Source organism: Vulpes lagopus, chromosome 20, assembly GCF_018345385.1.
Source record: "Vulpes lagopus strain Blue_001 chromosome 20, ASM1834538v1, whole genome shotgun sequence".
NCBI classification, from domain to species: domain Eukaryota; kingdom Metazoa; phylum Chordata; class Mammalia; order Carnivora; family Canidae; genus Vulpes; species Vulpes lagopus.
This window is the reverse complement of record NC_054843.1, coordinates 8783326-8800622: the sequence shown is the minus strand read 5'-3', so window position 1 is coordinate 8800622 and position 17297 is coordinate 8783326. Positions and strand designations below refer to the sequence as shown.

Genomic DNA, 17297 nt, shown 5'->3' with positions numbered 1-17297 from the left:
CTTCTCAAAGCCTCCCCCAAATAACGCTAACTTACAAAGCCACACAATTGCAACTCACCAGAAAAAAAAATGGGACAATATTGTTCACTAACCCAGACATTACTGAGAATTGACCAGATTGCACATGCAAAAAAAAAAAAAAAGTTACTATCCCTTCATGGACTTTCTCAAATGACTACGCCTTACTAATCTATTCTCCTCCACCCTTAATGGCTGGGGATCCAACTTTCCTATATTCAGGCAGAAGTGACCATGAAAACAAACTTCTTTGGCACCCAAGATGTGGGCACAGAGCTGCTGCCTCTAGTGAAAGCCCAAGGTGAGCCTGATGAGGGGGCCAAGCTGTGGTGTGTCTGGCATGATCTGGTCCCTGACTCTCTGTTCTCATCTGCAGACCCCTGGCCCCTGGCCCTGCTCAGCCACACTGGCCTTTTTGCTGTGCCTCCCCCAGAAGAGGTGTCCCTCTGCCTCAGGGCTCTGACACAGTTGTCCTGCAGTCAGCAATGTCCTGTATCCCTCTGCTCTTCACCAGAGGCACTGTCTTATCCTTCAAGTCTTCATTCAAAACTCTCCCCAGAGAGCCCTTTGCTCCCTCCATGCCCCTCACAATGTACTTCCCTGGGATTCCTCCCTGGACCCTTTCTTTTCCCTCTCCTCTGAATGAGTTTATTCAGACCAGTGGACTCCACTACACAAACTTTTCTGGCCCCTCGAAAATATATCACCTGCCTAGAACATTTCCAGAGCTCCAGACACACATGGTTCTCTTCCTGTCTCTCCTCCTCACCATGCCCTCCCACGGCCTGTCCGGCTGGGTACAGACCCTCCCCATGGCCTCCAGGAGACCTGCACACTCACATGTGGCCATAGCTGCTGATGGCAAGTGGTGTGTGTCCAGCAGATGGGGCAGGTGTACTGCCCCGCCAGGCTGTTGCCACCCTCTGCAGGCCAGCCTGGGAGCTGCCATGGGAAAGCCAAGGCCACCAGGATGTGAGACCTGCCATCCTGGAGCTCGCCAATTCCACCCCAGGTACCCCTGTCCGGCCTTCCTGCCTATGTTTGGATTCTTTTCCATGACCATATGGACAACTACATATATTTTCTCTACCTTGTGATTTTCTTAGTGACATTTTCTTCTCTCTAGCTCCTTTTTCTAAGAATACAGCATATAGTAGTACATAGACAACATGTGAGTTCATCAACTCTTTCTGTCAGCATTTAAGCCTTCTGGTAAAAATCAAGCTATTAGTAAAGTGTTGGGGGAATCAAAAGATACATGTGGATTTTCTACTATATGGGGTCAGTGCTCCTAACCCCCGTGTTATTCAAGGTTCACCTGCTTTTGGATCAGGAAGCAGGAATACAGTGGTAGTTAGGAGTGCTCCAAGGACATGTGCTCAGGAAAAGGCTATTAGAGAGCAAAAACAGAATTAAAGTAACAAAATTATTGATTGGCTATAACACCAAGCCTGCTTGCCTGTTTGGGATCAGTGGTCCCGTAGCTTCAGTTTTGTAACTGTGAGGCATTTACAAGCTTAGATTTTGCTTTGCTACACAGGCCACCTTGTTATTAGAGCCACGCCAGTCAGATGGCCTCCTTGTTTCATTCGTTTAACACTATAGAAATACGCTGATGGCTAGCTAAATCCACTTCATCAGGCTAGTCATTTTCCATCAGGACTACATCCTGAGGAGGCTTGACTCAGTCTTCCATCAATATCACTATCAACATGAGATTCATGGATAAATGCTGGTTGAATTGGTCTCATTAGCCTGGTGTGCCTCATTACAGTGGCATATCTAACCTGAAAACAAGAATCAGGAGATGCTGGCACATGACTAGAGTCCCACTCAGTGACTAGCAGTATGTTCTGTTCATCACCATATCACATGGCCATATCTCCCATAGTGGTGCCACTCAAGTGCTCAGGCTTATGTTCAGCCTGGTCAGGTCCCAAAAACACAAGTGCGCTTGGCAACATGTAGGCTTCACCCTTTTGGGCATCTGGTATAATTGAGCTAAGAGATGTTATCCTCTCCTCAGAGCAGTGAGTTTCTCGAGGCACCTGTGTACTGTTGGATGCCTCTTATTGCAAGACCCATTATTCGTGCCTTTACCCTCATTCCTCCTCCTCCTTGTTATCCCCATTCACCTTGAAGGAGACATAAAGGTCAACATCTGTGCTGGTCCCCATGACCTGCAATGATACTACTCAATCTAGTGCCTTCCCTCCTGCCCACTCCCATTCCTATAGGTCAGGGCTGCATAGGTCTAGACGAGTGGGCTGGCACAACCACTGTGCAATACAGCTATGTTGACTGTCAGTCCAGTTTTGCCAGACAGGGGAAGGCACCGTCCACTCCATTATGTCCTTAGGAATTCTGACATCAAGATTTAAAGCTATAGTTACACAGTTTCTTGCTTAGACATTATCCTTGCTTCTTATTTCCACAGTTGCAGCCCTGGTCCCAGGACCATGGTGTGAGCAGGAAGCAGAGGAAGTTTAGCTGGTGTGGGGAAGAATTGTAAGGTCAAGGCAGCATCCTCCCAAACCCCCTCTTCCCCACATTCCCCAATGAAGCAGAAGAATCTGCCCAGTGGAGAAAGTCCCTTGCCCCCGCCCATGTTGAGTGTGAATACATGCTCATGAATGTGTCAAGCCCTACATACTTTTCATCTGGTGTTCGAGACAAGCAAGGATTGAGATGCCTGTTCCAGTTCTCTATGGAACCACTCCATGCAGAGGAAAATGTGTTGCTTGGCCTGCAGAAATGTACCTCGTTAGGCTAAATTGTCGCACTATCTTCTGTTCTCATCCTCCTATACTGCTTGAACATTGGCATCTTCCTCTGGGTTTACTCAAAGCTTGGTCCAGAAATAGGGTCTTTACTTGTCTGGACCCATATGGAACCTCCAGGGCTACTATCTTCCACCCAATTTGACAGCCATGTGCATGGCCATCCTTTGGGAAATCACCCCCATAACAATCTCCAGTCTTTGTCTCTTTTGCTGAGAAGTACAAGAGTCTTTCACATGTGTTTGATCACAGGGTGCAAGAGTCTAAGTCAACAATAACCCCAGCTCTGCATTGCTGCCATGGCCCCATTTCCACTCGCCTCAGGGACAGTAGGGCCATGTCATACAAGCACACCAGGATATCCACTTGCTGGTTCCAGTCCTACTCCAATCCTGAAAGTGGTTCTTCTTCTAGGGTTCTCACTTTAAAAGTCATTAACTTCAAAAAGACTAATGATTTCATACCTTTATTTATTTATTTATTTATTTATTTATTTATTGCGTTTCTAAACTGACACTGGAGTAATAGTAATGTCTGGGACAACACAATAGATCTCTACTGAAAATTCACAAAAATATTCTGCTGTCACAAAGATCCCTTTTTCCTTGATATTTTAAAACAAAACCTAATTATATAGAACACTTATTAACTGTGACTTTAAACAGAACTAAAATGTAGGCCCTTTTAGGCAAACGGAATTTAACCACTAAATCAAACATCCAATAATAACTTGGCCCCTAGTTAGCTTCATAAACATCCTGTCCCTCTAGGAGCCTTCTGGAATCACACAGAGGGAGAGCCCTGCCCACAGTCAAGTCTCAGCACAGGACCAAATTCTCTATATTTCCCTCTTGAGAGTCTTCTAAGAAAGTAAGGTGATCTGTGTCCTCAGAAGCACTTCCTCTGTGCCAGTAATTTCACTGCATCTTGAAAGGAAGCATTCTCCATTCTCCAGAGGAAACACACATTCCCAAGACAATATCTGTACTCCTTTCTTTCTGTTGAGGTTTTCCCAAAATTATCTTGGTTCAACTACCAAAAATCTCTAGCCCCATAGCCCATCATCAACCAACATTCTTTAGATAGCATTTCGGCCCAATGAGAACCATTGTTTGTCTGGGAGGAGGGACCCTAAGGGAGCCTAGTCCCAGTATGGCTCAGGGTACAGCTACTGGAGAGAAAGACCTGCTATAATGTCCTTAAGAAATCTTCTAGAACATTTGGTCCCTCCTCCACTGGAGGAACTGAGGCGGAGCCTTGGGCTCTAGGAGCCACACTGCTGGATCATACAACACAGTCCTACTGGCATCTCTGACTGTGGCCAGGGCTCTGGAACACCAGCCCTCCCTGTCGCCCACAGCATCAACCATTCACCACACAGGCTGGTGCTTGCACTCCACGCAACCATGTCATCAGCCCCCCGTGTGGCAGTAGTGACCGGAGCTAACAAGGGCCTTGGCTTCGCCATCACGAGGGACCTGTGCCGGAATTTCTCTGGGGACGTGGTGCTCACTGCCAGGGATGAAGCGCGGGGCCGGGCAGCTGTGAAGCAGCTCCAGGCCGAGGGCCTGAGCCCATGCTTCCACCTGCTGGACATTGATGACCTACAGAGCATCCGCACCCTGCGTGACTTCCTGTGCAAGGAGTATGGGGGCCTGGACGTGCTGGTCAACAACGCGGGCATCAACTTTGATAGTAAGAAATGGGAACACTTAGGGCAGGAGACCTCCATTAGTGGACCACCCAGAGTGGGTTGGGGATGATGCCTGAACCACTACTATGGGGCCTAGAAGGGCTTCCCTGGGGGAGGTCAGACTGGAGGCACAGAGAGACAGAAGCCTCTGGGAGGGTAAATCTTTCCAGCCACAGTGCCTTGGCATCGATATGGATGCCTGGGACCTGACCTAGTTTTTTGTTTTCCTCTCAGTTTGGATCTGAGCCATTTAGTGAATATTTAACCTATTTTGTGAGAAACAACAAATTCCAAACAGAGATAAACAGAAATCCCATTGTGCACATTTCCCTTAGCCTCCCCAAATGATCCCAGCTTACACAGCTACACGGCATCAACACAACCGACACATCACCTTGAGACCATACAGCTCACTAACCCAGACACTGCTGAGATTTTAACAGAATAAACATGCAAAAAAAAAAAAAAAAGTTACTCAAGTGTATGGGAATCTTCTCAGATGCTACTATTTATTAATCTATTCTCCTTCTCTCCTAACAGCTGGTGATCCAACACCCCTACCTATTCAAGCAGAAGTGACACTGAAAACAAACTTCTTTGGCACCCAAAATGTGTGCAGAGAACTGCTGCCTCTAATGAAACCCCAAGGTGAGCCTGATGAGGAACCCAAGCTGTGGGGTTTCTAGCAGGATCTGGCCTCTGGCTCTCTAGTCTCATCTACGTGCCCTGGCCCCTTTCCCTGCTCAGCCACACTGGCCTCCTTGCTGTGCCTCCCCCGGGTCTGTGTTGCTCTGCCTCACGACTCTTACACAATGGTCTGGGAGTCAGCAGTGCCTTGTGTCCTGCTTTCATCTGAGGCTCTGTCTTAGCTTTTAAGTCTTCCTTCAAAATTCTCCTCGGTGAGGCCCTTTACTCTGACATACCACTCACAGATGGAGTGCCCTGGGATTCCTTCCTGGACCCTTTTTAACCCTCTCCTCTCTGAGTGATTTTATTCAGACCAGTAGACTCTTCACTACCCAAACTTCTCAGGTCCCCTCTCTAAAATCTGTTAGCTGCCTAGAACATTCCTAGAGCTCCACACACACATAGTTCCTTCCTGCTTGTTCCTCACCATGGGCAAATCATACCCCTCCAGCACTCAACGACACCCTAATCTAAAATTACAACTACATTTCCACAACACTTACCATTTTCAAAAACCACACCATGCTTAATGAGGTCACCATGCCCAGCTTCTGATTATCAGGAATCAGGTCCTAAGAGTGATCCTATGAATTTTGTCCTATGGATTTTGTCTGCAGGCCTCTCCTCCATGACAGCTCTACAACAGACACTCAGCTGCCATTTCTGGATCACAGCAACAATCCTAAGAGACCATGGTTCTCAGTCTTTTCCTCTCTGGGCATTCTTGGTACTCTCTTAGTGCTCACTTACTCCAAAAAGTCCTTCAGGAGCAAAGAAAGCCTAGGCTCTGAGCATAACTTGTAGGGATCTTTGTCAACACCTGCCAAAGTCTGGGCTCATGGACTACCCTTTAACTTCTGCAATGCTCTGCACAAAACAGATTACCATCATTCCTTAGTTGTAAACTACTGTAATCCTTACCCCATGTGAACTTGAAGGGGGAACCACCACCCATGTACCACACTAATTAAGATAAGCTGATACTTTAGAAAGATTATGTCTCCCTCAAAAAGACTACATGCAGGTACATTTGACTCCCCATTCTGCCCCCCAATTCCTCTTCTGTCCTGGAAAGTTCTACTCCCAACACCGGCTTCACTGGCATGTCACAGGGCAGCTCTCAGATGTCACTGACTCCTTTACTCACCACAACACTTGAGGGTGGGATGGAGTTCCTTGTGCCACCCCCATACATCTTAAAGGTTTTCCCCTTAGAAGATAAAATGACTTCTGGCTGAGTTTGGATCTCACTTACCTCAACAGTGTTGGTTTTTGCTGCCTGTTGGCCTTGGACCAGAATGAGGAGTGAGTGCTCTCCTGGATTTGCTAAGGCAGGTTCTAATCAAACTACTGATCTTGCCTCAGGGAAATTGGACTGCATGGACATGGACATGCAAGCTATATTCTTGTGAAAGAGGGTTTTCTTGTCTTTTGCAAGAGGAGGGTTCTTTTCTTAGTTGGAGGGATGGCAGCCACAGTATTTCCTGTGACCAGGACATGACTTTCTTTGGAGATACTGTTTGGGAGAAATACTAGCTAGGATAACCAAAAGCAATACTGTCCCTCCTTCCCCATACTTCAGAAACTAGGATACAAAGAACAGTCTTGAATGACATCACATGATCTCTGAGGGTGCAGAACACATTCTAAAGGCCTTTGTCTGCTCTATTGGCTCTGTTTTTAGGCACGGAAGGACAAAACAAAAGAGAATTGTGACCTTAAGGACATTGAGAGATTGTTAATGTTGATTCTTCATATTTTTCAATCCTTTCTTCAAAGAGTTCTACTAAAATAATTTAGCCACAAAAAAGATAAGTATCTACCCAACCAGGTGGCCACCACCAACCTTAACTAGGCAATCTGTATCAAGGCCATGAACATCCCTTCCCACATTCCATGGCTTTTCTATCTCATTCCTCCAAATTCATATTCCCTTATTTGAAGGATAATCTCCATAAAATGATAAATTGCTGTTTTTTTATTTTAAATTATTTATGCGCTTATTTTAATAGATATTAAGGTATACTCATGGGTAAGGAATTGAGCAAACATTTGAAATCTGAAAACTCTTGTTCATCAGATATTAGCTAAAGTACTAGGAGAAAATACAGACTTGTACGGCTACACTTAACCAAGGAAACCTTAAAGAAGATGTTCTCAATCTTCATTTGAGAACGTACAGTAGAAAAAGTTGCTCACAAACACATATTGACATCTTGTGGTTCTAGAATGGATAGGTGGCTAGATGTGATATGCGAGGCATTTTAGATATTATCCGCATTCGGAACATGGAAGAATAATAGATCTCAAGGTCACAAGCACAGCTGGTTGCAGACTGAGGTCATGTGGCATCCTAACTAATGGTCCTTCCCACTACTCCAGGACCTCAAGTATTTTCCACTGGAGCACCTCTCCATGTGAATTTTCTGTTCTTCCTTCCCAATAAGGCAAGATAAACAGAAAATAAAAGGACTCTGCTGATTGGGACCAATGTCTTCCTCACTGCAGGGCCTCAGGCAACTCAGGGAAAACAACTGGAGGCACATTTAAAACCCTGAAGTGTTCTATGAAAATCCCTTATCACTCCAGACGCTTAACACTATTAACCTTGATATGAGAAAAGATGAATCTTTGAGAGAAAGTGATGAATGTTGAATCGTAAAAAGTCATGAGAAATGGCTGTGGACTTAGCACCCCTTGAATAGGCTTGAGAATCAAGGAATGCACTTGAAGTGGTGACCCCAGAGGAGAAGATATCTAAAATATCCAGCTCACTGTGGCTCTGCTTAAGAACACTGAGATTTGGAGACAGAGATTTCCTAAAAATACATCCCTTGCCACTTGCAGAGTAATGGTCTGGATGAACTGTAAGCCTGACACACGCCGCAGCCCCACGAGTGCAAGAGTCCTTACTTACTTGAGGGACTGCTTTTCACAATGACTATGAAAGGGCAACCGTTTTACACACTACATCACAGTGTCACACACTCATGCAGTCACACTCACATTCACTTAGAGTCTCTGTCTCACACACTCACCCACATCTCATACATTCAATGCACTCACACACCCCTAGCACAAGGACTTTGGGATGGCCCATACACTTCCTAGCCCAGATGCCTGCCATGTGTATTCCAGTTTAGAGTCTCTAAAATGACCCTTGAAAGCTATGAATGCACTTAACGACAAAAATGTGTACATCAGAGTCTTTGCTATGGAAGCTCCACAAGTTCCTGCACCTGTGTTTCCTGTCCTGAGCTGTCAGACTACAAGGATCTACAGTCTCACTCAGTTCCTACGAGGAGCCCCCAAGTGGCCACCCTGCCCCCTTGGGGATGTGGTCAGTGGGTGGACAGGCCTGGGGAACAGGGTCTAGCAGAGGCACCCACATCTAGCAATTTACCTTCAAAAACATTCTACTTCCCATCAGACTTCCTTCATTACACAGGTCAGTATTTTCACAGCTAATTCCTAGACCCCCTGAGACAGACAACACAGAATAGAAAAAATGTCATCACTTCCTTACAAACAGCCTATGGAAATTTAGTAGAGTTTCTCCTTCTGCTGTCAATGCTACAGGTATGTAAGAAAATGGTCCTGAGCTGCCTTTCTGGTATACCAGTTACCCCGTGTGGCTTCCTCGGGCCTTGTCTTCCCTTTGTCCTGCCCTTTATTGCACACACTTCTGTGTTTTGCAGTTTTGAATCACTAACATGTATTATTTCTATTGTGGAAAAGGCAGGTAATATTTTTTTAAATAAATTTTTTTAAATAAATTTTTTGAGGCTTTTATCTATTTGAGAGAGAGTTAAAGAGAGAAAGAAAGAAAGAAAGAAAGAAAGAAAGAAAGAAAGAAAGAAAGAAAAGAAAGAAAGAAAAAAAAGAAAAGAAAAGAAAAGAAAAGAAAAGAAAAGAAAAGAAAAGAAAAGAAAAGAAAAGAAAAGAAAGCATTAGTGAGAACAGGAGCAAGAGCAGGGGGAAGGGCATAGGGAGAGAGAGGAGTAGACTCCCTGCTGAGCAGTGAGCTCCATGCAGGGCTTGAGCCCAGGAGCCCAGGATCATGACCTGAGCTGAAGGCAGAAGCTTCACTTACTAAGCCACCCAGACTCCCCTTGAAGGAAATTCAACTACTTGTAAGTAATACATATTTGAGAAGTACTCACTAAACTTTTTAAAAATTTATTTCACATTAGTGTAGAATTGGTTTCAGGGATAGGATTCCATGTTTCATCAGTTACATATAACAACCAGGGCTCTTCCCAACAATTGCCCTCCTTAATGCCCATCCCTCATTGAGCCCACCTTCCACCTCCCTGCCCTCCAGCAACCCTTAGTTTGTTACTACAATTGTCTCTTATGCTTTGCCTCCCTCTCTCTTTTCATCTTAATTTATTTTTCCTTTCCTTCCCCTATGTTCATATGTGTCTTAAATTCCACATAAGTGAAATCATATGATATTTGTATTTCTCTGGCTGACTCATTTTGCTTAGCATAATACATGCTATTATTTATTTATTTATTTATTTATTTGTTTATTTATTTATTTATTATTTGCTAGCTCCATCCATGTTGTTGCAAATGGCAGGTTTCCATTCCTTTTGATAACTGAGTAATATTCTATTATATATGTATATATATCACATTCTCTTTATCCATTCATCAATTGATTGACACTTGGGCTGTTTAGCAATAATTTTGCTATTGTTAATAGTGCTACTATAAGCATTGGGATACATGTGCCCCTTTGAATCACTATGCTTATATATCCTTTGGATAAATACCATTAGTGCAATTGCTGGGTCATAAGGTAGCTCTACTGTTAACATTTTAATGAACCTCCATACTGTTTCCTAGAGTGTCCACCAGTTGCATTCCCAGCAGCAGTGCCAAAGAGTTCGCCCTCCCCTCCTCCATCAATGATAACATCTGTGGTCTCATGAGTGGTTAATTTTAGAATTCCATACAGATATGAGGTGGTATCTCATTGTGGTTTTGATTTATATTTCACTGATGATGAGTGATGTTGAGCATCTTTTCGTGTATCTATTAGCCATCTGGATATCTTCTCTGGAAAGTCATCTTTTCACATCTCTGCCCATTTGTATGAACATATGTATTTTTTGGGTGTGGAGTTTAATAAGGTCTCTCTAGATTTTAGATACTAACCCTTTATCAGATATGTCATTTGCAAATATCTTTCCCTGCCCCGTCATTGCCTTTTAGTTTTTTGATTACTTCCTTTGATGTGCAGAAGCTTTTTATCTTAATGAAGTCCTAATAGTTCATGTTTGCTTTTGTTTCCCCTGCCTCAGGAGATATATCTAGTAAGAAGTTGCTATGGCTCAGGCTAAAAAGGTTGCTGCCAACTTTCTTCTCTAGGATTGGGAGGATTTCTTATCTCAAATTTAAGTCTTTCATCCTTTTTACTTTATTTTTGTGTATGGTGTAGGAAAGTGGTCCAGTTTCATTCTTCTGCATGTGGCTGTCCAGATTTCCAACACCATTTGTTGAAGAAACTCCCTTATTTCCATTGGATATTCTTTCCTGCTTTGTTGAAGATTAGTTGTGGGTCCACAAGATACACTTGTGGGTCCATTCCTGGGTTCTGTATTCTATTCCATTGGTCTATGTGTCCGGTTTTGTGCCAGTGCCATACTGCTTGATGACTGCAGCTTTACAATATAGCTTGAAGTCCAGAATGGTGATGTCTCCTGCTCTGATTTTCTTTTTCAGCATCACTTTGGCCATTCGTGTCTTTTCTGGTTCTTTTGTGTGTCTATGTATGTATTTTTTTTATTGGAGTTCAATTTGCCAACATACAGCATAACAACCAGTGCTCATCCCTCCAAATGCCCCCTTCAGTACCCATCATCCAGTTATCCCATCCCTTCACCCACCTGCCCTTCCCCTAAGTTATTTCCCAGAGTTAGGAGTCTCTCATGGTTTGTCACCCTCCCTAATTTTTCCCACTCATTTTCTCTCCTTTCTACTATAATCCCTTTCACTATTTTTTATATTCCCCGTATGAGTGAAACCATACAATGATTGTCCTTCTCCAATTGACTTACTTGACTCAGCATAATACCCTCCAGTTCTATCCACATTGAAGCAATGGTGGGTATTTGCCATTCTATTGGCTAATATTCCATTATATATATTTTCCACATCTTTATCCATTCATCTTTCGATGGACACCAAGGATCCTTCCACAGTTTTGCTATTGTGGACATTGCTGCTATAAACATTGGAGTGCAGGTGCCCTGCCATTTCACTGCATCTGTATCTTTGGGGTAAATCCCCAGTAGTGCAATTGCTCAGACTATGTCTTCTTTGGTGAAATTTCTGTTCATGTCTTTTGCCCATTTCATGATTGGACTGTTTGTTTCTTTGCTGTTGAGTTTAATAAGTTCTTTATAGATCTTGGATACTAGCCCTTTATCTGATAAGTCATTTGCAAATATCTTCTCCCATTCTGTAGGTTGTCTTTTAGTTTTGCTGACTCTTTCTTTTGCTGTGCAGAAGCTTTTTATCTTGATTAAGTCCCAATAGTTCATCTTTGCTTTTGTTTCCCTTGCCTTCATAGATGTATCTTGCAAGAAGTTGCTGTGGTCAAGTTCAAAAAGGGTGTTCCCTGGGTTCTCCTCTGATTTTGATGGATTCTTGTCTCACATTTAGATCTTTCATCCATTTTGAGTTTATCTTTGTGTATCGTGTAAGACCATGGTCTAGTTTCATTCTTCTGCATGTTGGTTCTTTGAAAGAATTAATAAGATAGATAAACCATTAGCCAGCCGTATTAAAATGAAAAAAGACTCAAATTAATAAAATCACAAATGAAAAAGGAGAGATTATAACCAATACCAAGGAAATAACAAACAATTTTAAAAACATATTATGAGGGCAGCCCCGGTGGCTCAGCAGTTTAGCACCGCCTTCGGCTCAGGACATGATCCTGGAGACCCAGGATTGAGTCCTGCATCTGGCTTCCTGCCTGGAGCCTGCATCTCCCTCTGCCTGTGTCTCTGCCTCACTCTCTCTCTCTCTCTCTCTCTCTCTCTGTGTGTGTGTGTGTGTGTGTGTGTGCACTCTCATGAATAAATAAATAAAATCTTTTTAAAAAACCATATTATGAGCAGCTGTACGTCAATAAATTAGGCAATCAAGGAAAAATGGACGCACTTCTGGAAAACCACAAACTACCAAAACTGGAACACGAAGAAATAGAAAACCTGAACAGGCCAATACCCAGGGAGGAAATTGCAGCAGTCATCAAAAACCTCCCAAGACACAAAAGTCCAGGGCCAGGTGACTTCCCAGGGGAATTCTATCAAATGTTTAAAGAAGAAACACTACCTATTCTACTAAAGCTGTTCCGAAAGATAGAAAGGGACAGAATACTTCCCAACTCGTTTTATGAGGCCAGCATCACCCTAATTCCAAAGATCTGGTTTCTATAATTCACCAATTATAGACCAATATCCCTGATGAGCACAGATGCAAAAATTCTCAACAAGACACTAGCCAATAGGATCCAACAATACATTAAGGAGATTATTCACCATGACCAAGTGGGATTTATCCCCGGGATGCAAGGCTGGTTCAACCCTCGTAAAACAATCAACATGATAGATCATATCACCAAGAGAAAAAGCAAGAACCATATGACCCTCTCCATAGATGCAGAGAAAGCATTTGACAAAATACAGCATCCATTCCTGATCAAAACTCTTCAGAGTGTAGGGATAGGGGGAATATTCCTCAGCATCTTAAAAGCCATCTATGAAAAGCCCACAGCAAATATCATTCTCAATGGGGAAACACTGGGAGCCTTCCCTAAGATCAGGAACACGACAAGGATGTCCACTCTCACCACTGCTATTCAACATAGTACTAGAAGTCCTAGCCTCAGCAATCAGGCAACAGAAGAAATAGAAGGCATTCAAATTGGCAAAGAAGAAGTCAAACTCTCCCTCTTCTCAGACGACATGATATTGTACATAGAAAACCCAAAAGACTCCACCCCAAGATCTCTGGAACTCATACAGCAATGCAGTAATGTGGCAGGATACAAAATCAATGCCCAGAAATCAGTGGCATTTCTATACACTCACAATGAGACTGAAGAAAGAGAAATTAAGGAATCAGTCCCATTTACAATTGCACCCAAAACTATAAGATACCTAGGAATAAACCTAACCGAAGAGGTAAAAGATCTATATCCTAAAAACTACAGAACACCCCTGAAGGAAATTGAGGAAGATACATAGAGATGGAAAAATATTCCATCCTCATGGATTGGAAGAATTAATATTGTGAAAATGTCTACGTTACCCACGGCAATTTACACATTCAATGCAATCCTTATCAAAATACCATCGACTTTCTTCAGAGAGTTGGAACAAATCATCTTAAGATTTGTGTGGAATCAGAAATGACCCCGAATAGCCAGGGGAATATTGAAAAAACAAACCAGAGGCAGGGGCATCACAATGCCGGATTTCAAGCTGTATTACAAAGCTGTGATCATCAAGACAGTGTGGTACTAGCACAAAAACAGACACATAGACCAATGGAACAGATTAGACAACCCAGAAATGGGCCCTCAACTCTATGGTCAACTAATATTGGACAAAGCAGGAAAGACTATCCACTGGGAACAGGACGGTCTCTTCAATAAATGGTGTTGGGAAATTTGGACAGCCACATGCAGAAGAATGAAACCAGACCATTCTCTTCTCTGGTTCTATGCAAATATTAGAATTGTTTCTTCTAGCTCTATGAAAAAGCTGGTATTATTTTGATAGGGAAATCATTGAATATGTCGATTCCTTGGGTAGTGCAGACATTTTAACAATATATGTTCTTCCAAACCTGAGCATGAAAGTTTTTCCATTTCTTTCTGTCTTCTTTAATTTCTTCCGTAAGTATTGTCGAGTTTTCAGCGCTACTCACTAAAACATTTGACAAATAGGTTCCATTAACGTTACACTTAACATGTTATTGATGAAATAAAGTACTGGAGTAAAAGACCCCTTCCTTAAAGGTGTTCCTCTTAGAAAACAGATACATTAAGAACATCATCTCTTCCACTGAACTTTTTTGGCCCTGCCGTTCCTTAGTGGGAGGAAACTCAGATTTAAGTGGCAATGACTTTCATTCCTGGATATTTTATTTACATTAAAAAAAGGAAGGTTTCCTAATTTTCTTGATCTCCCACTGTAGGTATGATCTCATGACCTTTCTATAATGCTGAAAAGACTCAATTAAATATCAAAATAGGGGTGCCTGGGTGGCTCAGTCCACTAAGCTACTGACCCTTGGTATCACCTGACTCAGGTCATGATCTCAGGGTTATATAATGGAGCCCTGAGTCAGGCTCTGCATTCTGTGGGGAGTCTACTTGGGATTCTCTCTATTCCTCTCCCTCTGCCCTTCTCCCACTTGCTAACGCCAGCTCATACACTCTCACTCTTCCTAAAATAAGTAAACTTTTAAATAAATAAATGTAAAAATATGAGATTAATTACTTATACATGTCAATGTAAGTTCATTCTTACAAATACTAACGATACTTTCAAAAAAGAGTTAGTGAGAAAAGTGTCAGTGCTTTACACTTCTAACAGCTTTATTGAGATACAATTCACCTATCGTATACTTCACCCATTTCAGGAATCCAACTCAGTAGATTTTAGCAATTGAGCAGTGTTGTGGAACCATCACTGAGTCAAGATTAGCACATTGTCATCACCCCAACAGTTCCTGTATGCTTATCGCTTATCTATGAGCCCTCTGTTCCCCATGCCCCCCTGCCCCAAGCAACCACCTATCTACTTTCTGTCCCTACTTTTTTTCCCCCTGGACATCCCATATATGGGGAACCATATAATGAGTGGTCTCTTGTGACTGGCTTCTTTATTTCAATGATGTTATCAAGGTTCATCCATGGTGTAGCATGGACCTCATTTCTTTTTAGAGCATCTCTTTACAACATGTCATTTTTCCACTGCCCCTTTCCATGACCATACGGCCAGGCATTTTGTCACTGCTCCTGAGAAGATGAAATACCAAACCTAGAGAAAACATCATGCAACTCAGCCTACTGAGGTGATTTGCTTTTAGCTGGCCACAGCAGAGTAAAAATCGACTTACCCCAATGTGGTCTGTTCACCTTCAAAAGGCCATCTTTAAACTCAGAAGCTGATTGTGAGCTACTAAACACTTGTTCATAGAGCACTGCTCAAGTGACTATAAGGTCTCCAGGCAGTCCCAGAGGGGACCTATGAGGAAAACTGGCTCTCTACCCGTGACGGCATGGAGTGCCTTCTTACACTGTACTTACCATGTTCCTGTATAGGGCACTCTCTCTTTGTGGAACATCTGGGCACTACTCAGTCCCTTTAGATCATTTCTGTCACATCATATGAGACATTATGGGTAAAACAAGGTTCAAGACTGCAGCATGTCCTTGAGTCACAGAGGCAGTCTTCATTAACCCTCATAGCAAACTAGAAATTGTCTCCCAAATGGACAAAATACTAGCAATATTGGTATTCATCATTCATGCATGCCATTCTTTGTGACTCTTTGTGTTGTATTTTAGGCAGAGTGGTGAATGTGTCTAGCGTAATGGGCTTCGTAACCCTTAAACAATGCAGCCCAGAACTGCAACAGAAGATTACAAGTGAGGCCATCACAGAGGAGGAGCTGGGGATGCTCATGGACAAGTTTGTGGAAGACGTAAAGAATGGAGTGCACAAGAAGGAGGGCTGGCCTGATATGAAACTAGTCACCTATGGAATATCAAAGTTGAGTGTCACCATTCTGTCCAGAATCCATGCCAGGAAACTGAGTGAGCAGAGAAGAGGTGACAAGATCTTCCTGAATGCCTGCTGCCCTGGGTGGCTGAGAACAGACATGGGTGGACCAAAAGGCATCAAAAGCCCAGAAGAAGGAGCAGAGACCCCTGTCTACTTAGCCCTTTTGCCCTCAGATGCTGAGGGGCCTCATGGCGAGTTTGTTATGGAAAAGAAAGTTGAACAATGGGGACTCCCCTTTCAGTTTCCTCCATGGATCGTAATTTGATATCTGCCATGATTTGACCAAAACAACTCTTATGCTATCAACAATATCCTTATCAAAAAAAAAAAAAAAAAAGGAATTACTAACTCTATTAAGTGTTCACATTGTATTGGCTACTAATTCTGTGCAGTTTTCTTTAATTTCTTCCGTAATGTAGAAGAAAAAGTGGAATTGATGACAATAATAAATGAACATTACATATAAATAATATCAATAAAAATTCTAGGGGACACCTGGGTGGCTTAGTGGTTAAGCATCTGCCTTTGGCTCAGGGTATGATCCCAGAGTCCCGGGATCGAGTCCTGCATCAGGTTCCCTGCCTGGAAACTGCTTCTCCCTCTGCCTATGTCTCTGTCCCTCTCTCTCTGTATTTCTCATCAAAAAATAAATAAAAATTTTTTTAAAATTCTAAGTCAATGTCCATGTGCACAGATTGCTCTATGCCAAACAGCTCCAAACTCTAACTCGGAGCTAGGTCAAGAGAAGGGACAGTTAAACTCAAGGCTTGGTAAACATCAGTGAAAGAGCCAGGTAATAAGTACTTTTTGCCTTTACAGGCCAATGGTCTCTGTTGGACCTACTCAAATCTGCTGTTGTAGCTGAACCTCACCACAGGTGATGTATAAGCACATGAATGGAGCTGGATTTCCCTTGCCAGTATACTTTAGCAGCCTCTACTATGACATGGGCAACCCCATGAAGAAGAGATATCTGCTGTATCTTTATATTTCAAACTTACTGGGTAAAAAAAACAATTGTGAGATAGGAAATGGGATTGAGCACTCTAGACACATCCATAAGACTATCTGAGACAAGGGGGAAAGTGAATGTGGACTGGTATCAATGGATATGTTAGAATTATTGTCAAATCTCCTCAAGGTGAATGTCTTACCCACATAGGGATAAAGGGTCACCGAGTTGGTAACATGAACATGGTTCAGCAAAATATCGACAGAAGGTAAATACCTACCAATAATAAAATAGTCATCGTTGTGGAGCCTACTTTGGTGAATACGTGATGGACCACAATACTATTCTTT

General features: G+C 42.8%; 1 protein-coding gene across 1 annotated transcript; it reads left to right on the top strand.

Moving 5' to 3' along the window:
* Nucleotides 1-4141: 4141 nt before the first annotated feature.
* On the top strand, nt 4142-16428 carry LOC121479475 (carbonyl reductase [NADPH] 1-like). Its single transcript, XM_041735106.1, has 3 exons — nt 4142-4493; nt 5032-5139; nt 15779-16428. Exons 1-3 carry the CDS (start codon nt 4205-4207, stop codon nt 16258-16260), a joined length of 879 nt encoding a protein of 292 aa, XP_041591040.1. The 5' UTR covers nt 4142-4204; the 3' UTR covers nt 16261-16428.
* Nucleotides 16429-17297: the final 869 nt, after the last annotated feature.

Bases quoted from the DNA above. Each gene is read 5' to 3' on its own strand.
- LOC121479475 (XM_041735106.1), top strand. From the start codon at position 4,205: ATGTCATCAGCCCCCCGTGTGGCAGTAGTGACCGGAGCTAACAAGGGC. The intron at 4,494-5,031 runs GTAAGAAATGGG...CTCTCCTAACAG, and splicing joins CGCGGGCATCAACTTTGATA to CTGGTGATCCAACACCCCTA. The intron at 5,140-15,778 runs GTGAGCCTGATG...GTTGTATTTTAG, and splicing joins GCCTCTAATGAAACCCCAAG to GCAGAGTGGTGAATGTGTCT.